General features: G+C 35.0%; 1 protein-coding gene across 1 annotated transcript in view; it reads right to left on the bottom strand.

Annotated features, from left to right (window-relative positions):
- Positions 1-7,589: 7,589 nt before the first annotated feature.
- Smp_181340 (family M14 non-peptidase homologue (M14 family)) overlaps positions 7,590-22,912 on the bottom strand; it is a gene marked incomplete at both ends in the record, with an annotated part of 37,069 nt that continues 21,746 nt past the window's right edge. Inside the window, 5 exons of the mRNA XM_018799218.1 lie at positions 7,590-7,923; positions 11,387-11,497; positions 12,040-12,095; positions 21,706-22,224; positions 22,799-22,826. Coding sequence (XP_018651029.1) covers positions 7,590-7,923; positions 11,387-11,497; positions 12,040-12,095; positions 21,706-22,224; positions 22,799-22,826 — 1,048 coding nt within the window. The remainder of the gene's footprint in view (positions 7,924-11,386; positions 11,498-12,039; positions 12,096-21,705; positions 22,225-22,798; positions 22,827-22,912) is intronic.

The following is a 22,912-nucleotide window of genomic DNA, read 5'->3' as shown; positions in this document are numbered from 1 at the left end:
TGACAATTAGCACCACTTAAAATCCAAAACTACAAAGTAAATATCTGAAGATAATACTACTTATTAATGATAGTAAGAAATTACGCTAAATGATTTCTAAGTAGTCATTGACAATACATTTTTCAGTCTTTAGTGTGAAGAAAATTATGTAAATTAAGTTTACTTCAACTTGATTCTAATTATTTAATGTAAAATAACAGTAAATCAAAATGTTTATTTTTGTAGCAACACAGCAAGTCGTTCATCAGAATTCGGCCGACACTTATGGTTTATTAATCACACATTAGTAAATAATCGATGACCGATCAACGTAAACATACTGGCTTTGCAAGAGGTCGATCACGATAGGAATAGCTTTTTCCTAAAATATATGACTAGAGTAATATGTGCAAAGATGTCACGGATATTCAGGGTTTGTCAACGCTTCGATTTTAGCATCAAGAATCCCAAACCTAGTCAAACCAGAGGTCGGGAATGAAGGAGTTCCAAGATATATTTGGAAGATAGAAAATATGTCGAGAAGTATTTGATCTAAGCTGGTAAGTTGTTGCGAGAGATGTGCAACATGACGTACCCAATGGTGATCTAGTGCGGACGCGTGACCGAGTGCCTCCAGCTAGGGTGTGTCCAGTTAAGCTAAGGAGATCAGAATCAATGTCGAAGACTTCCAGCATCTTATAATAGAGTGTCCGAAATCTGATATTAATGCACGGTGTGCTACACACTATCCCACAGCTAACAACTTGAACGAGAACACGAGGGTGGATGGGAATGATGTGAACAAATATTTATTTCTATATATACATCTCTACTCCTTAGAAAGCCGATCCATTTATTAGCCAATAATATGAGTCTATCAATTAGGTCACTTAAAATTGTCAAGTAACCTTCACATTGGCTGATTCTGATTAGCTAACCATATTACAGAGTTATTCATTTTAGGTATTCATTCACCGCTACATGAGGAATCCATTTAAATATCTGGGCAAGTATTAGTTTTATCAAGTTTTAAGAAATCCACTTCCCCTAGGTCTCAACAAGCGTAATACGTAGACACAAGATTTCCTATTGATACAATCTAAAGACTCTTCTCAACTTTTGTTTAAGTTCACTTCAAAATTAGTATTCTCTTTTACTATAATATCAGACTAATTATACATTTCCTTTCGAAATTCTTTTAGCTGGGTATCTTTTGTATCCTAAATTGATAAAGAAGTTACCAACATGAAAAACTGTTATATAAGTACATTTGTTTTGGACATCACTTCACTTTTCATTTCTTACTAGCTGAGTTTCCTGGTAACATTGATATACTGAATTCAGATAACTATATTTCTAATCTGTAGTTGGTTACAGGAATGTTTCTGTATATTTATAAGTTATGAACAAAATTACCGTTATATACGAAACAGGTTATTGATCTACAAAACCTGGATTCAAATTACAACTCACCTTAAACATCTATTTAGGGAATAACTGGATATTCGTTTAATCGTATCATAAGTTTATAATAATCACCCACAATACCGATAATGCCTGTAAAAAATTACTCACCAAAATCTCGTAATTAAATCCAAGATAATTTATGAATTATTTACCAACTAATTCATTTTTATTGGTTGCTTGAATCTTCGCATTGACGTTTAGGACTGTAATAATCAGGAGATGTATTCAGCTAAGTCCCAAATAGGACGAAATATGCATCCTGTTTCCTACTGATAGCCACCATTCAACTCTACTTATAATCGTTAGCAAATATCTTTATACTTATCAGCTCATTAGAACTGCATTGAGTAGAAACAAAACACAACTTGAAAAGTCCTTTTGTGCAATATTTGTAATAAAAATAATAAAAGTAAAACCCTGATAACCCTATTTTTAGAAGGAATCTAATGATCTAGGAACATTTTTGGCATATTTGCTAGTTGATTTATTCCCCAAGACTTGTTATGACATCATTGTGTTATTTCAATAATCCTTTTTTTTCAGTAAGTCCAGCTGTAATAGCGCTAATTGTCATTGGAACAATTCTAATCATAATAATATTTGCCATAGGACTATACTTTGCTCTTCGTACAGGCCAAAACGGTCAACGCTTTATACATTCATTTGCTTAACAAATAAATATAATTTGACAATACTAATTGTACAGAGATCTGAAAAGAAAATCTAATCAGTATGTACATTGAATATTCACAATAATTATATTTGTATTATTTGATTGAAAAAAAGGGTCTTCGCTACACATTTCTAGGTTGGAAGCATTTTCTGTAAAATTTTTTACTGAACAAACCTTCTTTATCTTCAATTCATTGGTGTATTTAAAATATGTGTGATATAAACAATCCCATTTCTTTTTGTCGGTTCTGTTTATCAATATTTTTAATGCCAATTTCCTTATAGATCTTAATTTCCTTCAATGTTCAGATTTTAATTTGTAGAATCATAATTTGGCTTCTGATTTGTTATCTAATAGTGAAAAACATGCTCTTAAATTTACTTCAATTCTGTATGTAGAAATCTTTGTATTTGTAAAAAAAAGTATATACCCTTTTATTATCATTTTTTCATAGTTTTACTTATACAATAAAAATCTCTCATTGTTTTTAAAACAAGGTTTAGTATATTTGTTATATCTACTAGTTATAAGACTGAATAAAACAATTCCTATGAATCGATATCCTACTATGTTAATTTGTCTATTTGATGTAACATGGTAAAAATGATTAACTGAATAAACTTTCAAACACAATGTCTTTACCATAAACATGTCAAGATTTCATTTACGTACCTTTGAATAATAAGTATTATTGATATATATCCACAAGCTCAGTAAGTCTTTGATGACCTTTATACTGAAGAAGACTCAGTCTCAGTTTTCTTGTTTTAGATGAAAACCCAAGTAATCTATTATTATGTTTCTTACAATATGTTGAAAGGACTCTCCTTACGAATTAATTAATTGTTTGCTTCGCTTAAAAAGGCATCTGAATGACTTTACAACAATTCAGTAAACAGGAAATTATTTTTAGGACAAGATTCCATCCGCAACATAAAAGTCCTCGTTTTTAAGAAGCTAGCGTGAACTAAATGATTATAACAAAATCATGAGTTGCTTTGTAGTGAAAATTCGAATGATTTTGGAAAGTCCTTATCAATACAAAAAAAGGAAATAAACAACCATTTATTTTCACAGTTGAAATCATCAGTCCATTGAAGCTATACCACCATGGAAAACCTGAAAGCACTGGACGGCCGTCTCGTCCTATTGTGGGACTTCTCAGCAGTGTGTATTCACGATCCCGCCCCGCGAGACCCGAACCCAGGACCTACCATTCTCGCGCCCGAGCGCTTAACCACTAGACCACTGAGTCGGCGCCCGATGGTGTTAATATCTAACTTCAACCAATTCACGAAGTTGAGCCATTTATTTCTAGGGAAGTTTTAGGACTTGGTTTTTAAAAACTGACTAACGTAAATCCGAAATTCTTATATGTTTCCATTTGAACACCATATTCTATGCTATAATCTGCTGTGAGAATCAGTTCATTCCTTAAATCATAGTGTGTTGGTGATAAATCAAGTGCCCAGATACTATATTCAGCGAAGTATCACTTTTCGACGAATCTACTAATATATATATATATATATATATATATATATATATATATATATATACCATAATTTCGTAATATTCGAACAATTAATGTAGATAATTACGTCATTAAAACAACCCAATATTGTAGTTTAAATAACCAAGCTATGTTAGCTAGACCACTACAGAAAACTAGGAAACATAAGTTAATTCCTTCATCCTAGTATGAGACTCCTAGGTAATGCATATCCACGAACCCACTACAAGAGATGGAACCCAGATGCTGTCTCGCGTGCGAACGTCTAATTTTCAGTCCACAAGTGCAGTATTTAGTGGGAAACATTTGCAACTTCAATCACTTCGCAATACTGCAAGTTCATCTTTAATAGCATGGTGTGACTAGGAGACCACTCAGGTTGTGTGTGAGACGGTTGCCTTGTAGATGGTTGATTCTTCTATACTGAAACCCAATAAATAAATGATATCCCGTGAACTCAATATTTATTGCAGGTTAAATCTCCTAGTAATGTTATGAATTTACTCGAGATTATTCAAAATTCACGAACACCAGTTATACAGATCGTTTATTGTTAAAGATCGGTAAAATCCGCAAGCGTACAGATAGTAAGCACACAGTGAAGACAAGTGAGTATGTGTGCATCAGTGAGTGTTAAAAATCCATATATATTTATGAGTAATAATCGGTTGAAGATAAATTATTGATTGTCTATGTTTACAACCAACGAGAGAATAGATCAAGATTGATGAGCATATATGTGCTCAATCAGACTCACACATAAATTTACATAGTGGATCAAATGTCTAAATTACAGAGAGCACACAAATAATAAAATAGTTGAATGGGCTTGCTACATTCTACCCCAAATGGTACTACAGTATCGCGAATTGATGAAAGTTAGGCATGTAAAGTACTAGATTCTGCCTGTGGTCAAGAGATTAAGCGTCCGCATACGAGACGGAATACCCCGGGTTTCATCTTTCGCAAAGGGGTTTAGAATATGGACTAATTAATCTCATACTAGAATGAAACAGATGTCTAGTGCTTCCTGGTTCTCAATGGTGTTGAGGATACTAGACCCCCAGAAATCAATCGGTAAACGTCTCATTTTTGTAATTTTATTTTGGAAATCTAAATTTCTTGTTCTCGCGCCAATAGCGCCCATTTTTACATCCAGATTGTACTTCTCACTTGGAAGTACAATAAATGTCATCGGTTCGTCTCCTCTTTTATTATGCTATTTTTCGACGTTTCCCAAGGACATCTTTATGCTGTGCATATAGACATGAGTTATGTGCTTGCTCGTTCTTGTTTCCGATTTCTTGTAAAATATACCTTACCCTCGGCTGAATCAAGTCTTCACCCTCCATTTGGCAGGGTTGGGGTGCAGTGAATAGTTTAGCTAGTCCTGTCGTTGTTGCTAACTTTCATTTCTTTCACCGGTTTTAGGTGATATCGTAATCTTTTCAAAAGTAGCACTAGCTAACATCAGTTCGTAATTTAAACTATGATAAATTATATAGTCTCCATAATCCTCTCTATGCCAAGTTAATATTGGTTTATATAAAGTAATGGATAGTAAAAACGTTGTGCAACCTCTACGTGCGCAAGTCAATGGGTGTAAAACTAATAATTTAACATTGAATGATAATTTGAATGAAGAAAGATAGGTAAAATATTTTTGTCGTAACAATGGAGGGTATTAGAAGGATGGAGCGAAATGATACCAAAAACAATTGAGTTATGGGAATATAAAAAAAGAAATAATGAAGAGGTGACATCTTCAAATACAAAATATATGAAATAAAAATAAAACAATGATAATAGTTCAATACCACGATACTGACATACTTATTTTGTATGCAGTAATAAGGCTTCTTTTCATGGAAAGCTGAAGCTTGTGATGTGTTTTAAAGAGCTGAAGACGAAGAAATCTTATTAAGCTTGTACAGACTCGATAACCAACCTTGAACTCAACATGTGGGTTAGCCTAAATGATCAGTTGACTGAATGTTCAAGGATAGAAAAGTAACTTTAATTATTATATAATAATTAATACTATTTTAGGTGGTATGTAGCTGAGGAGAATCCATGAAATAATTGGATTCACATCATTCTGCTACGATCACTGTCCTTTCTTCATTTAGATTATTTATAATTAGGACAAACTGTATCAAATAAGTGACCTAAATAACTGTTCCTAAAATGTACTATTGTTAAACAGGTTTAAATGTCATTTTTGCAAGCCTTTTCCGTTTTTTAAACTTACATGCTTTACGAAATCTGTGAATTTTAACTTAATTCGTTTGAACAGATTTATTTTAATTAGAAAAAATAATTGAAGTTTAACATGTAAAGTGTTTATTCTTTAAACTAATTTGAAGGTTAATAATACCACATGGTATCACTTATCTACCATTCATGCAAAAAAAGGTACATTAACATATGATTCAAGAAATTAAATTAGTTAGATGAAAGTCTTTGATAAATCAATCAAGTGTGTTCAATCGTGTTGAGAAAATGAAAATAGAACTTTTGAAATAACCAATACAAATAATAATTAATATGAGATATTGAGGAGGCTAATTTCACAATGAAAGTTGGACTCAACAAATAAACATAGGAACAAATGACTAAGATCGAAGAGAAAGTCATTTTTTATCACAGACTGATATCAAAAGTAGAAAACCCTTATAGGGGCATTTACACAATACCGAGCTCAGGATATTTGGATCTCGTCACAAGTAAGCCAGATTCAAGTTTCAAACGAAGGCACCATTTTATACTCTTAATTTTTACAACCGTTTAAATAGTTGAAAATTAATCTTCGAGCTGAACAATTCACCACTAAACTCAATAATAACACTGAGTAAACAAGAGAGATTCAAACTGAACGTATTATGCATCATTCAAAAGGGACTAGTACTAATATGTTCATATGATGTCCCATAATTTTCTCAAATTACATGTAAATATTAAGAAAAAAAGACTCCGCGAGAAGCAAATTATAATAGTTCAGATTTGTCATCATACGACAGACTATCAGTCTTATGACTTAAAATCACTCTTCGAAAATAGTTTTTGTCAATCAACAGAAAACTAATTCATCCAGACAGAAGACAGTGAAATACTTGTTAGTCGTTCCGCTCTACGTACTTGATTTGAACTACATGTATCATGTGATATGTAATGCAACTTTCATCAATAATTCTTCATATTCTTCTTAGGAAGTCATAACGTCATCTAAGCGTCTATCATAAGATAGGTTGTGTAAATCTCCATTTCTAGTCTTAAGATCTCTCTCATTTAATCAGTGACTGGGGAAATAATCCTACATATTTGATCAAATTTACGACGCAAACTGTAAGATTCATTTGAAGAACTGACGGTAGCGAAATTTTAATGCGAGAACCTGGTATTTAAAAGGTAGTTAACAATAGCGATAGTGTTATATAATTAGAAACCAAAGTATAATTGCGGTTGGTACTTCTGTTATTTTGACTGAATGACTTCATTTATTTATTGATAATGAATGTAACACGTGATGCCAATTTTACTTTGGTTAATATTAGAGTCGGTAATTTATAGAAAAGAATTTTTTAGATTTAACCAGAGAAAATAAGTGACTCAATTTTATGTGCTTAGAATTCAAAATTGGACAAACATATACCCAAATACGGGCAGAGAGTTTAATTATACAGATCAAATATTATATATATAAGGATTAGGGAATTATGAAAACTGTTAGTTTACTTTTATACTTTGCTCAAGGCTTTGGTAAAAAGTTAATGGTTAACTTAGAAAAAACTAAGATAATATTATATAATTTCTTCGTTCAGTTGAAAACTTTAATTAAATTTTTTAGATATTTGTACTCATAAAATATCAAATGAAATGTGTTATTGAAGATTGGAGAAAAGTGAGTAGTAATCTGAAGTTACTGTACAGTGTGTTACGATGAAACCAACAGACACGTTAAACATTCTTTGTTGGATTATGTTTATGACCAATAACTGTGAAAGATGTTTCTTCTTTGGAATCAGTACGATTATCATCAACTTCAGGAAATGTATCTGATGGTCGACCAGTACGTGAGATTAGGCGTAAAACAATACCTGAGATTTGATATCTATGATTTTTTGGTGACTGAGTGCCAATCAACTCCCAAGATGTAGAGGTATTTGTGTACGTAGACCTACAGATGGGGCATTGTGTGCGATTAGTATCTGAAGGTCTACAGCTGCTGGATCCTTGACCAGAAACAGACGATTCTGAACTTGCTGACGGCAACTGGTAACTAATTCCGGCCCTAAATAAAACATAATGTTAAAGTATAGATAAATAAGATTGAACATAGAAATACCTTTAGATATTACATGTAAGTGAATGAATTATTTATGAGACTTACTGAAGCCTAATATAAGGTACACTTAGGATAACTAGTTTTACTGACCTTCACTGTGTAGATGTTTCAACATCTTAATACATGAAACACTATGTAACCAGTAGATTGTATATAACTATCCAACGCTCATCGAAGGCAACTATGCATGATCAGAAATCCGAGAATTTCGGGAATGCGTTCCAGCACGCACCAAAACTGGCTTCAGTGGATAACATGTTTGATAAAAAGAGAGTAAAGTAGTTGGATGCATTCATCACATTATTACAACTAAGTTTGGCAGTAAAAACAAGATGTTGACTAACTTATCAAGTAGCAAGTTTATTAAGCAGCATTGTGGTCTGTGTTTCAGTATGCGTGTGAAATAGTGAAAGTAACCAAGTCATATGAGTATTCAATACTCACCGTCTAAAAAAAACAAATCACTCTAAAATATCTTTTCACATGTACTTTAGCTTTACTGGCGACATCTAGAGCAGCAGTAATACTTATGAAAGAAATCGGTCTCCAAGAGCTTTTCAAGTAAGTAAATTTTATGTACAGTGGGATTGAACAACTAAGTAAATTTAACGAGCTGATTAAGAATTTCCAATCGAAACTACTAAAAAACATAACGGATGCTTCTGTTATATCAAAAAGTACTTGAATTATAAAGTTACGCTATCTAAAAAAACTATCGTTGCTATGTTGTCAAATAGTAACACAATAATAAGACAGGCGATTCATTTCTCGACAACAGACTTAATCTAGATTGAAATACTTAGAGAATTACTAAACTTTAGAGCAGTAGTGGATTAACTGAAGGATGGATTCACTATCCCTAGTATAAAAGTGTCACTAAGTTTAGTGGGTCAGAAAACCGTCCATTTGTTACAAAATGCGGAGTTATCTGAACAGACTGAGCAACAATGTAAGAAAGTGTGAGATTAAGGTATATTCTTCCAAATGCAAGATAAGGCTTATGAAGTGATGTCTTGATTACTAGCTTAAGGGTAAACAATGACCTAAACGAGCATGTTAACTACTTAATATTTTACGAGAGCCTATAAACTCTAGTTGGTTGGCGATCGGTATTGCACCACGGTTACAAACTGACCTGATATTTGGGGATTCACGTCACTGATAGCACACAGTACTTGGCTGTTTAATATAGTTGAAGGTGGAAGGTATGGGAGTATTTGATCACAGAAAACTTTAGAGCATTACTCCCACATAGCAGGACTACCGATATTTATTTTAAACGCAGTGTGACGAAGTTGGCAGATCCACTGATAAAAGCCTTGGCTTTGATGCAAATAGTGGTTGAGAAGGAGTTTACATTTCCAGTGAAGCCCCATCATGACGAGCCTTAGTGGGCAGGATGAGAGTAGGGTGAAAAAATCCTGGGGTACTCAAACGAATCATCAGTCAGTGAGAATGTTTACTGAGGGTTTAGGCTGTGTAAGAAGTGCACTACTGTCAGGACCCACACGAAAACCGTGAGTTGTGACCGAGGATCTTATATAACACACCTAGCAAACCGTCACAGTAGTAGTAGCGTAGCTGTACTTCTTATTTCCTACTAAATTAAAAGTTATCCATTGTTTCATAATTTCCGTTCTTTTATCTAGTTTGTTTCTTTAAGACATTCTAATGTTTAGCTCTTCACTGTATTTGGTGTTATTATTTTAACTCCAGCTACACGAAACCATTTTGTGATTGGTTATTTCAATTGTATTAGTACCGCAGGTTTCTAAAACCTAACAAAGCCAATATTTTCAGATGTCTCCCACTAATTATGGAGAAGCACCGCTACAACTGCTAGCTATTTATTAAAAAACCAAGTCAGTAAATCCCGATATAGTAGATCGTACAACTACTTTTGGAATTTAAACTTCCCGTTTTCCGTCTTCTAGCTCACACAACTTTATAGGATCATCACGGCGACAGCCCTTCACTATCGAGTTGAACAGAAGCCACGGTCCGTTATAAAGTTGTGTGAATACCTTGGTATAGTTATTGGTATTCAGGTACCTCAAAGGCGATCCAGTAAGGCCTACTGCACTGCTGTGTAATATCAAATGAACAATACATCGGACCATTAAACTCTATCACAGCGCTAAAATTTTACTCTTATATACAGATGAATGGCCCGTCTAAACCATGATGTCAGTACATAAACTGCAGATATGAAATATCAAGGTGTATTTAGAATTTCCACTTAAAACATGTGTGGCATATAAGACTAACGTGGACTAGGTCTATTTACACGTCATCTTCTATTGTATATTAAATACCGTGCAATTACATAACCTTACTGTTTTCTGAATTCACTTCTACTTTTATGGTTTAACATGTTTGTGACTCCCCTATGTAGTTATTTAAAGTGTAATAACTTAGATATATAATTGTTCTGTCACGGTTTTTGTCGACTTGACGAGTGAACATAGAAATCAAAGGATCTTAAACACTAAGTATGACGGATCTCACAGTGCTGTGAAATTCCCGTGTTTGAAACCCTTCTGAAAGTGATTAGGTATTTTTCTGTTCCTCGACTTGTAGGGAATGGAGCAAGGTACTGTCAGTATTTACGAAACTCACCAACCACAGACAAAACAGATAACAGAAACCATGAACTTCGTATATTTTACTCAGAATATAAACCAAACGTCTAACATTTGCGCAGCTTCAGGAATGCAATACGAAAAACGGTGGCATTTAGATGAGCTGTAAGCAACCGATAATAAAACAGAGAGACCGCTTGATGAGAAACATCCTGTAATAAAGTAGCAGGCTCCCACTACAAAAGCTACATTTCAAACACTTAATCAGTCGGCATAGCCTACTGGTGAATGCTTGCCTGATCATGGACTTAATAGCGAATCACGAAGTACAACAGCATATTTTTACACATAGAAATTGTAAGTTGTTCGAGTTGAAAGCACTTCCACAAAAAAGTTAATTACTTAGCAGCTTCATTAAAGGATGGATGCGTTCAAGTTAACAAGTATCAAACAAGACAACCAACTAATCTTTAGTCACATTTTGTAATTTCTAATCGTTGACCCTTCCATATCCCGTGAATATATCAACACTGGGATGCAAGTATATCCCACTGACTAGTCCCCAAAAAAACTTATTTGTGTATTTCGTACTCCACTGCTATCTAGAATCCGAATATACTGAAACAATAGTCTCCTTTAAAGCTACATGAACATCCCAAATACAAGTGCTTATTATTTATTGGAACTTTAACAACAGGACTCTGGATCTAAAAATTTCGATATGCAAAGATCCGAGAGTAGAATCTATGGTTTAGATGAATGGACTTACACTAAATTTAGCTACAAACAAGCAGTAAGACGGCAACTGAATGAAAGAGTTAACTCACCATTTGTGAATACATGGTTGACAGAATGAGTGCATACAAGCAAGAACAGTGTCAGGTTCTCTATCCAAACAGATACAACAAGGATCATCAGAAATTTCTTTAGCAAAATCACTAAAGAATATTAGATATATTGACCAAATAACAAGCTACGGCATCTCAGGTTGAGAGTCTATCAGTGACTTGAAGCGGATGATCTCATCATATAACCGCAAAAATTCGATAAGCTCAAAAATTCTGTATACTGAACGGTTTTTCTTTGACTAGTATTCTCAAAGTTCATTCAAATAGCTTACAATTCTACAGAAGACTTTAGCTGATAATCTCCAGAAAAAGTTTTCCTGGCATTTTTTTAGAGCGAACTTTACAATAGAACACTGTTCTCCAAACGTAGTGATACACCTAAATGTAAGTAGAAAACACATACTGTTTTTACAGTTGATTTAACTGAGAAACCATTTCAACCAAATTCTCATAACTGGTTCTTGACAGTCTAGTCGTAAGAAATATATTTTGGTTTATATTATGAAGGGTCTCATGTAGCGCGAGTTTCATACAGTATCCCAAAGCTAAACATATGATTAACTTAAATAGGAAAAATACATTTTGGTGGGTGTGGTCCAAACATAACCCAGAAGAAGCTCTATAAGACGGACGTTTTGTTTTCAGCGATCCGGCGAAGAAAGAAATACTGCAACCCAAAGGGAACAATCTAGAACAGAGAAATGAAAGGATCAAAGATGAGCCAACTAGCTAACGAAACTGATGTTGGCGCGCAACCTGAAGTGTAAGCACAGGATTTGAAAAAATGTTTCAGTCTTCAGTAATAAGGATAGTAGGTTGATGAACCTGTGTTAATCCTGACAGATTTCCTTCCAGTGAAGGTCCAGCTTCTTTTTGAAAATGTTCACTGATGGTGCTGAAACCACTTGTTCTGGTAAAGCGTTCCAGTCATTGACCACTCGATGAGAAAAACGGGACCCCACCTTTAGTTTATTAGATCGCGGTTTCAGAACCTTCTTGCTATGACCCCGGAGATTATTAGTGCTGGAGGGAGCAAAAAGATAAGACATATTAACACCCAGATCATAATTAAAGATACGAAATGCCAGTATAAGGTCACCTCGCGTCCTACGATTAGATAAGGGGAAAAGATTTAGACATTTTAAACGCTCATCATAAGGGAGTTTAGAAAGACCCTTTACTAATTTTGTCCCTACACGCTGGACACGCTCAAGCGATCTAGTATCCTTTATCATTTTGTTCAGCTGACTATATATAAAATTCATTCAAACGATTACTTTGCTCAAGGCACCTCTAGAGTTATTGTTGGTCTCAAGATGGATAAAAGGGGAAGAAAGTGTTGTCGACAACCCCATCTCGTGGAAAAGAACCTTGCTAAAATACGCTAACCAGGTCTGATTCTATACAATACACACGTCGAACAGAATGATTCATTGTGAAATGCATTCGAAAGTTCCGAAGCCAAGTATTATGTGCTTAACCTTGACCAAGATTATCGCATAAATTAGTGGAACTAGATCAGGTTTCTTAGCAGTATAATGTTTCGAAATGGCTGTGTTATATCAGTGGCAGTTTTACCATGTTTTCGTACTCTAACCTACTCAAACTATGATTTTAATGGCTTTCGTGTGACTACTTTTCTAACCAAGGTTTTCCCTTGAATTGCAATGGATTTTAATAAGCTTATGGGTCGTAATAAAAACTCAAATACGTTTTATCTCACAGTTACCGATGAATCACCTGCTGAACACTTGAAGAAGGTCAAGAAAAGTGGGCTTGCGAACACTTAATTCGGACAGCATGGTTCGGTCATTTCATGTATCATTTTCTTTTTTATGTCAAGTATGTAATTCTATCATCACCTTCAATGTATTCTGTTACGGTTCTCAAAAAGCACACGACTGACTGCTACTACAGGACGAGCAATTATAGGAAATGATGTGAAATCGAAGTAAGACCTTATAGATTAGGTAGTTATATCGTGATAGTTTCATTATAATAATGGAATGGGTCTATTGTTCTAGTGACACTGGTGAAACTAGTGACACTCCAAGACCACCAAATTCGTTACTTTAAAGCACGCTACACTTCATTTACTTTCATCAGGCGTACCAATAAACTCGGACTTTTGCAAACACCTGGATACCGTCTGTTCAATTGGATATCTTCGTCTTCTAAACACTTAAGGTGTAAGCTCCATTTTGAAGGTGAAAATCCCTCCATGTATACTATAGCTATAAATAATTCCCCAAAATCAATAGCTCATTAAGTGTTCGACATCGGATGCTGACCACATTGTTTAAGTGGACTTGTTTAACTGAAAGCTTCCAGTCATGTATCCATACCAGATCACGTTACGACCCAGCGTGGGACACAGCTCCTACGTTCACTAGCCAAATTAGAGAAAACGCTTCGCGATATATTGATAACGCATCGAATATATCTTTCCAATCTCTTCACATCTGATTTCTGATTTTGACCGATTGGGGGAAGATTCGAATATAGGTGTTACTGGTTTATAGCTGCAAAACTAGAATACTGGTCGTATCTTCAATACCTTTGCAAATTCTTAACAGTTTCCTTATTTGTACATATTGTCAATCCTTTTGATGCCAATTGAGACTGTGATGTTTAATTTTTATGATAGTTTTCTCAGTTTTTCTATCGCTTTCACTGAGTTTCTATGTTTCTTCTTGAACAGTATCTAACTTGTTTTAATTGACATTGTTCTGGCGGCTGCCATATTGATTGTTCCATCTTTGACCGTGTTGCTTGATTTGACTAAGATCGTGTATTTTGGTTGTTAATTGAAGCACTTTCCCAGAATTTAAAACACTTTATGCTATAAAGCAACATTTGGAACGCATTTTTTACTTGATCTATCTAGAAAGGATAGAATAACACTTATTTTTTGGAGCGTTCGGTAATTTTCATGTATTTCTTATCACTTTGCTATTTATTGTAATCTAGATGGATTATTTTGGGATCAATTGTTGGTTGAATAACTGTGTGGTAATATTTGTTTATGTAAATTTGTACATTTGTATATATGATGAACTTTAGAACCGTTATTACCCCAATCATTTCGTTCTGATTTCGATTGAAAAGTGCGAGTTTCTTCACTTTTACCTGACAGTTATTCAGCAGCCAGACCTATTGAAAGTTAGGTTTGGATCTTACAAAAGGTACGAACGCCCTCATGAGTACCAAGTGATGATTTAGTTCCATCAACAAAACATCCAAGCACCTACTTTCCGTCTACGTTATGCCAGTAAACCAATTGTACTGCGCACTAATTTGATGGTTCCGACCTTAACCTAGAAACTATCACACCAACCATCAGGCTGCACTGTGAAATGACATTCAACGAAGCGCTTCCTTTAACGACATAATTTCAGTTCGTCAGATCGAAATTACAATATGACCAATGAGAAACGATTTCTTCACGCAGTGATAAAACGTATCTCAGATGTGTGATGAAAACGGGTTTCAAGGAAAAGATGTGTTGGAATGTACGTTTTCAAGCCCAGATATTAAAAGTATTTGCAAAGATAAATACTTTGCAACAAGTTGCAACTCAGTTGTATGGTTTTCGTAATTCATAGGAGGCAGATACTATTATCTAGGAACAACATTTTTCCTATCCCAGAACTTCATCATGAGTGTGTCCAAGGGATGAGTCATATCCCGGTTTTTCTTTTCGGTGGCAGCCTAATAACACTATTACAGTGGACAGGCGCTCTTTCACTCGTCTTAATAGGTATCCGCAATGCAGTAAAGGCTGACATTGGACACACTGCATCTCAACTCGTTTACGGAACGACACTCCGACTCCCAGGAGAATTCGTGGATCCTTCGTCTTCTTCATTGAACATGGATCTAATCTCTTACATGAGTAGGCTTACAAACGCTATGCGTTCAGTTGAACCTGCTCACACTTGACCTCAATCAACTGATGTTTTCGTTCAACCTGAATTACGACATAGTACACACGTCTTCGTTCGTCGAGACTCACATCGACGACCTCTCGAATCAGCATACGAGGGACCCTTCAAAGTTCTTCAACGTGAACCTAAGTACTATGTAGTCGATAAGAACAGCACGAACGATAGCATCAGTATCGATCGCCTAAAAGCAGCGTACTTAGAAGGAAACCCTAGCTACGTCGAATTTCCTTCGGTACAATCGAAAGATACGGCTCCTACACTTGTAGTACCCCATACGACAGCCGACACACACCTTGATACTTCGTCAACGTCGAAAGATAAACTCAAGACAACGCGTTCTGGAAGAAGAGTAAGACTTCCAGAACATCTAAAGGACTATTGCACGTAGGATACAAACTTAATCTCGAATCCTCTTCTCATAATTTACTATGAAAAAATGTTTTTTTTAATATCCTCATTTTTTTATATATATTTATCTCAAAAAAAAACAAAACAAAACATTTTTTACTTATGAGCGTATATATATTTATATATAAAAAAAACTATCTTTTTTGTTAATCGCTTTTACGCTGTCGCAAGCGTATTAGTTTATATATATATATATATATATATTTCCGCTCACCTTGTGTCCTTACGCAAGTACGAGTGTATTTTCGACATGCACTCACATGTTTTTTTTCTTTTCCAGGACGGCTGGAAAAGAACGACGAAGTTTCACAAGGAACCGAAATTTTCATTGTACTTTATTTCTTTATTGCTATGTTGTACCTCATGGTCCCTTAGTGTAAGGAAAGACGACCAGACGCTGCTAAATATAGCAAGCTATCAGAAGAGTGTTTACCAACGACAAACTCGTGGGGTTTAAACTTCCGGCTGGTCACGTCTTATGGTCATCACTACCTCACTAGGGAGGAAGGGATCTGTAGCTGTAAATAGTTCCACAAAATCAATAGACCTTTAGGTGCTCGACATTGGATGCTGACTACATTGTTTAAGTGGACTTGTCTAACTGAAGGCTTTCGGTCATGCATCCGTACCAGATCACGTTTCGACCCAGCGTGGGACACAGCTCCTATGTTCACTAGCCAGTTTAGAATAAACGCTTCGCGATATATTGATAACGTATCAAATATATCTTTCCTACCTCTTCTCGTCTGACTTCTGATTTCCATTGGTTGGGGGAAAGCTTCGTATATAGGAGGTGCTACTGGTAGCAGGTTGTAAAATCAGGATACTAGTCGTATCTTTATCAGGATGGCCATCAGACAACTCAGGAGTTGAAAAGCATTGGGACTTAGGAGTATACCAGCTGAAGCATTGAAGTCAGACATAGAGGTAAATGCAAACAGGCTCCAGGTCTTATTCAGGATGGTTCGGTAGAAAGAACAAGTGCCAACGGACTGAAAGGAAGGATATCTCATCAAGATACGAAAAGAACGGAGATCTCATTAATTGTGGGAAGAACAGAGGCACCGCATTAATATCGATATCGGGAAACGTTTTCGACAGAATGTTGTTAAACCGGATGAGAAACTCAGTAGATTCCCAACTTCGAGATCATGAAGTCGTATTCCATAGGGCTCGGTCGCGAACAGACCAAACCGCGACACCATGAATCATCGTTGAAGAATCAATTGAATGGAGTACGTTACTATACATCAACTTGCTTGACTATGGATCCTTCTTCGTCAGTATGGTGTACCTGAGAAGATTGTCAACATCAGCCAAAATTCGTACGACGGACTACGCTGCAAAATCATGCATAGACGACAGCCGACGGCTGTATTCCATGTGAGGACCGGAGTCAGACAAGGCTGCTTACTCTGCCCCTTCCTCTTTCTTCTGGTGGTTGACGGAATTATGAAGACCACGTCTGATGAGAAGCACGCAACACAATGGACAGCCTGCACACAGCTAGACGACTCCGATTTCACAGATGATCTGGCTCTTATATCCCACACACAACAAACAAACGAAGTTGAAGACAGTCAGTGTATCAGCATCCTCTGAAGTAGTAGACCTCGACATACACAAATGAAAAACCAAGATCCTAAAACAGAACTCGGAGAACACCAACCCAATCACACTTGATTGAAAAGCTCTGGAACAGGTGGAAATTTCCACGTGCTTGGTTAGCAGCATGATCGATGAACGTGGAGGATCTGATGCAGACGCAAAGTCGAGGATTGAAAAAAGCAAGGAGAGCATCCCTACAGTTGAAGAACATATGCAACTCAAAAATCAATATCAAAGTTAAAATCTTCAATACGAACGTCAAAATAGTTCTACTGTACGGAGCTGAAACTTGGAGAACTATTACAACCGTCGTCAAAAAGGCGCAAGTATTCATAAACAGTTGTCTACGTAAGATTGTGAATATCTGTTGAGTAGATACCATCAGCAGCAACCTACTGTGTGACTAGGAGAAGACGCTGAAAGTGGATAGGACACACATTGTGTAAATCATCAAACTGCTTCAGGAAACAAACGCTAACTTGGAATGCCGAAGGGAAACGGAAAAGAGGGCGATCACAAAACACACCACAGGAGATTAGATGCAGACATGCATAGGATGAATAGAACTGGAAGCTACAGGAAAGGATTGTTCAGGACAGAGTTGGATGGGGAATGCTGATGAGTGACGCATGCTCCTCTGCGAGTGGTAACAGATGAAAGTAAGGTCAACAGTTGTACGCAAGAGGAAATAATGGAAGTAGCATTGGTTGGTCATGCAGGTGTGTTCACACAACTTCTCCCTCATTGTATCAAATGTATTACTTTCTACCCATCCCAAATGTTGTCTTTCAGAGGTGCAAGAAGTCGTACTGCTGGATTCATGACAAGACGAGTCAGTGTAAGCAGTGATATGACTTCCACTTACACGACAAACTTGCGCTACCACATACGCATGGTAATTTCTAAGGATACAACTTTTTACTGAATACGTATTATAAAACAATACACAAGAGTCGAAGGGAAGAGATTAAGTACAGAGAAGGTAACACAAACTTAGCAGTTATAGAATACCGGCTAATTTACATCCTACGTACTAGAATATTTAATTTGTCCTATGATCGAAGTATTTTCACTCGTTCTTATGTACTACATCTCAAAGACCATAAGAAATTACTCTTCTTTTAAGAAAAACTGGATATAAGATATATATATAAGATATACTTGAAGTTTTATATGCTGAATTTTCATACACTCACTGAACTTAGCATATGCAACTATGAAATCTTTCAGTAAAGCATCAGAATTTTCTTTAGAAACTGATGAAGACAACTCAATGTTGAGCTTTTTCAATTTCTTTAAGCCCAGTATTGACGGTCCTGTTTGACTAACTAAAACTTCACAAGGTATGTATGAAGAATTATTATCTCTTACTAGCAGTTCATAGAATCCTCGTATGGGCAGTCTGTGTTTAGTAATCCACAATATTGAGACTCCAGTGGGTCTGACCACAAAGTTAGGACCCATATACTGCCTGTGCTCACAAAAAAGTCATGAAGTGAACCAAGGGATGTACAGAATCGCTTTTGAACATGAACATTGCCTTTCGGAATGGTGAATAAAGATAAGTGATCATTAGGAACACCCCAATTAACGGGACTCAAATTACAAGGTTGATTAAAAATTGAAGCAAAATGAACAGTAGTTTTGAATACTGACTGAACTTGCCACATTTAAAACATTTAGCAATACGAAATGCACATGAATTACGAGAATGAAATTCGCCATAGGATAAACATCTACCGAATCTGTGATCACTTCTGTAACCTGCCTTGCAATTCTTTGTTGAATCACTTTTCATATTTCCACGAAAATGGGGACCATCATTAAACGAACGCGAGCTTGAGTGACCTTGATAGTATAGATCATCACGATGACTAGGCAAAAAATTAGAATTTTTCACTGACTGAAAACCAAGCTCGTTTACTGCCTCATATTTAATACGTGCTGTTTTAATTTTTTGGAATAGACTTTTGAGCCTCTGAATAATTTCGTTTTCTAAATTCGGAATATTTATCCCAATAATAAACCTATCCCGCAGCTGCACATACAGTTGATCATCAAAATTACACTTGGCAGCTTGTTTCTGCAATTCATGGACAAATTCTCTAACCTTTTGATTGTCCTGACGAATCATTTTATGAAATTTTACCCTTCCACGGCATTCGAAATTAGTACACTTTACATGGTTTAGTAGTAGCTCTTTGAGAGTTGAGTATGGAAGTGAAATAGGCTTATCTGAGAATATCAAAGTTTTTAGTAAGCTATAGTCATCTTTTCCGACGAATATGGGGAAAGGAGATACAATTTCATCATACTTGACATTTTTCCTGATCACACTCGAGACTTCAAAACTTTCATTCTGATCTTTGAAAGCTTTAGAATTTCAATGTAAATCCAACAGTTCAATCACAGGCTCTATGGCGACGCCAATATGATGATTATAAGTATTCGAATTAATGTGCTAACTATGAATTCTCTAAATTGTGCAATTTAAGGCAGGCAGAACTAGGAAAGCCTAAATGAACGTATTATATTCGGAGCTCGTAATCAGAGGGCTATCAAGTACAAAGAAATCGTTAATTCGTACAAATAACACAATGACATTTATTGCATAGGAGTATTTACATTTAGTCGGTTGATGCTATCAGCTGATCATTTACTCGCAGGAAGCAGACTAGCGTTTCTTTCAGTGTCAAAAGTTTTGAGATTTCAGAGAAACAGGTGACACTGGGAAGTTCAGGATAATTTCAAAGGAAGTCAAACATCAAGCTTGAGAAATATTTTCTTATTTAAATATAATGACCAAGTTATAATTGCTAAAGGAAACTACGCTTAGTATATATTTATATAACATTATACTTATCGTTCAGGTGAATATATAATTTATTTTAGAAAAAGCGATGGAACAGCCTAAAATTTATCTTTAATTAGGCTCAGTATGAATTGTAATTTCTCATGATTTCCACCACACTTTTCAAGAACAGAGTACTTAATAGATTGGTGTAAAATTGAAAATGACTAGATGTGTAGTCACTTCAACTAGTGAATTCATTGCCAAATTGATAAGATTTGCCCATCATTGAATAAGGAATATGCTAATAACCACTGACCAATTAATAATAGTCAATCTGGTTCTCAGCTAAAGCTTACAAAAGTATATGCGTAAGTAAAAGTGATGTAAATAAAAAAATGACGAACAACGTAAGCTATTTTTGTAGAAATTATTTCACTTAATTTGACGTTTGTAAAATATTAACACTAATTTTTGTCCACGGTTTATTCTATGAATTGTTATATGCATGGTTCACTAATATACCCTATTCTGTTCCAAAATTATTGTATTTTAGACATATTCTTTTCTGCCTACTTTATTACTCTGGGCACAGCGAAATTTTCCTAACTGTTTGTGGGTCGTGATCGTGTTAATCATCATTTTATTCATGTCTTTTTGTGTTAATCTGAATAAGGAATAAATCGAGTAACGTTTCAGTCGGTTCGTCTTTTTTCTCTTTCTCTCGCTTGTCAACCAGTCAAGTGGTAGGATAGTTTTCTTCGCTTTACCCCAAAGTCGTTTAGTTACAAATCAAAATCACACATCACTAGCCTCAAGATTGAACTAGATAGCCTATCGTACTTAGGCTTTAAACAAGATCGAGACAACTTCTCTTTTGTATATTATTGGGCAGACGGATGAAGGATGAAGGAAAAACATTTCAATATTGCTTTTTACGGTGGAACGTTTTCCATGAACCATTATTGGTTATTTTATAATTTATTCGATTAATTATGACAGAAAATAAAAAGGTTATTAATATTTAATAAACTATTTTCAAGCTATTCTTCAGAAATTACGTTGTCATCACTTTTGTTCAGATGCAAGTCGTCAAAGAAGATGGTTTTGTAATTATTGATAAAAAGATATGCTAATAAGAAGTAAAACATATTTACTATGAAAATTATTCGTTTTTATTCATATAAAATCAATTCAATAAAAGCTCTAATGAAATGTGGTCGATTTTTATGTTTGTTGTTGACCATAGTAGAATAGAAATTTGTGAAGGAAAGGAAGAAAGGCAAGTGGGAAAAAGAAGGATAAAAAGAGATTACTGTCAAATACATCGTGAAGACTATATACATGTGAAAAATGGACCTGAAAATTGTTCATTTTTCACTACTAATTTCTTTATATTGTAGAAAGACAATTAAATCTGTTTTTAAATATGTCTCAAAGATACAAGGAACGTACAACGAAAGTATAAATTGGTTTGTGTATTAAGGATTTCCTAACTGGTTAGAAGAACAACAGCAAAATACTTACCGTCAGTCCAATGTTACTGATTTAAACATTTCTTTAATTTCTTTGATACAATCTTCAGATTTTAAGGTCATCTTTAAATCTGTCGATGAATTCGATCGGTTCACCAATGGAATGAGAGTATTTTCTTTGTTCTTGGTGGTAGCATTTAAATCGCTATTACCAAGTGAAACATGACAGCTTGCTTCACTACTAGTACTATTATTATTACAGGTTATGTTTGACGGTTGACTTTGCCAAGTATGATCTTTAGTTAGTAATTTATTTTCGCAGTGAGGTGTTTTTATTGATTTTAGTCTACATGAGCGCGATCTTTGATGATAGACAAAGTTGTTGATAATCCCATTGAATACTTTATCATTTTTTGACTTTTGCAGTAGTTGACACTTTGCTGAAAATGATTTGTTCTTGGTATTGATAACAGTCGAACTATTTATATTTGCAGAATGACTAAAATGTTTTGTATATCCAGATGGAGAATGGTAAAATCCATATCGTGGTTCATTTCGACTAAATTTCTTTGAGTTAACGTGTTTAGTCTAAAAATAAACACGGGTTTAAGTTCTATTTAAGGTAAATTTAAACACAGTCAAATTGATAAATAGTTTCTTATGGTTATCTAACAGCTATTGTAGAACCTATGAAAATCATAAATATCCGATAGACACAAAACCTAAGTAGTGCCAAACAGTCAGTCAATGCTTTATAGTCACTAGAATCTTTTCGCGATTTTGTGGATATGTAATGGAAATCTAATATTGAATATAATTAATATTTGTATACAATATTCTGACCCTATTATTATTCTTTAGACAAGATGCTGATAATGTATAATAAATTAAGTGTTTAAAGAGCGTTTACGTTTAGAGTTAATATTAACGCAATATATACTGAAACCAAAGTGCAGTTTTCTGCTATTTTTTTTATCTTGGTTCAACACTTTTTAAAATGTGTACAGAGTTTATACCAAATGATGTCAAACTATGGACTTCATAATCTCTTATAAAACAGGCGATAAATGTCCGGTGTCTCCATGACTCAAGGTTTACAATTTAGATGTGTCATTGCGGATGCGTCCAGTCAAAAATTCAAATGATCAGGCAAAATACCTACTGCATGTGACATCATTTTTAATACTTCTCTAGATGATATGATAATACGACAAAAACCATGTGAAAGTCAGTAGGCATATGATGACTCAATGAAGTGATGAATGAAACGTTCCAT

Source organism: Schistosoma mansoni, chromosome 3, assembly GCF_000237925.1.
Source record: "Schistosoma mansoni strain Puerto Rico chromosome 3, complete genome".
In the NCBI taxonomy this organism is placed as follows: Eukaryota; Metazoa; Platyhelminthes; class Trematoda; order Strigeidida; family Schistosomatidae; genus Schistosoma; species Schistosoma mansoni.
Note: the sequence above shows the minus strand (reverse complement) of the source record. Positions and strands in the feature narration are given on the sequence as shown.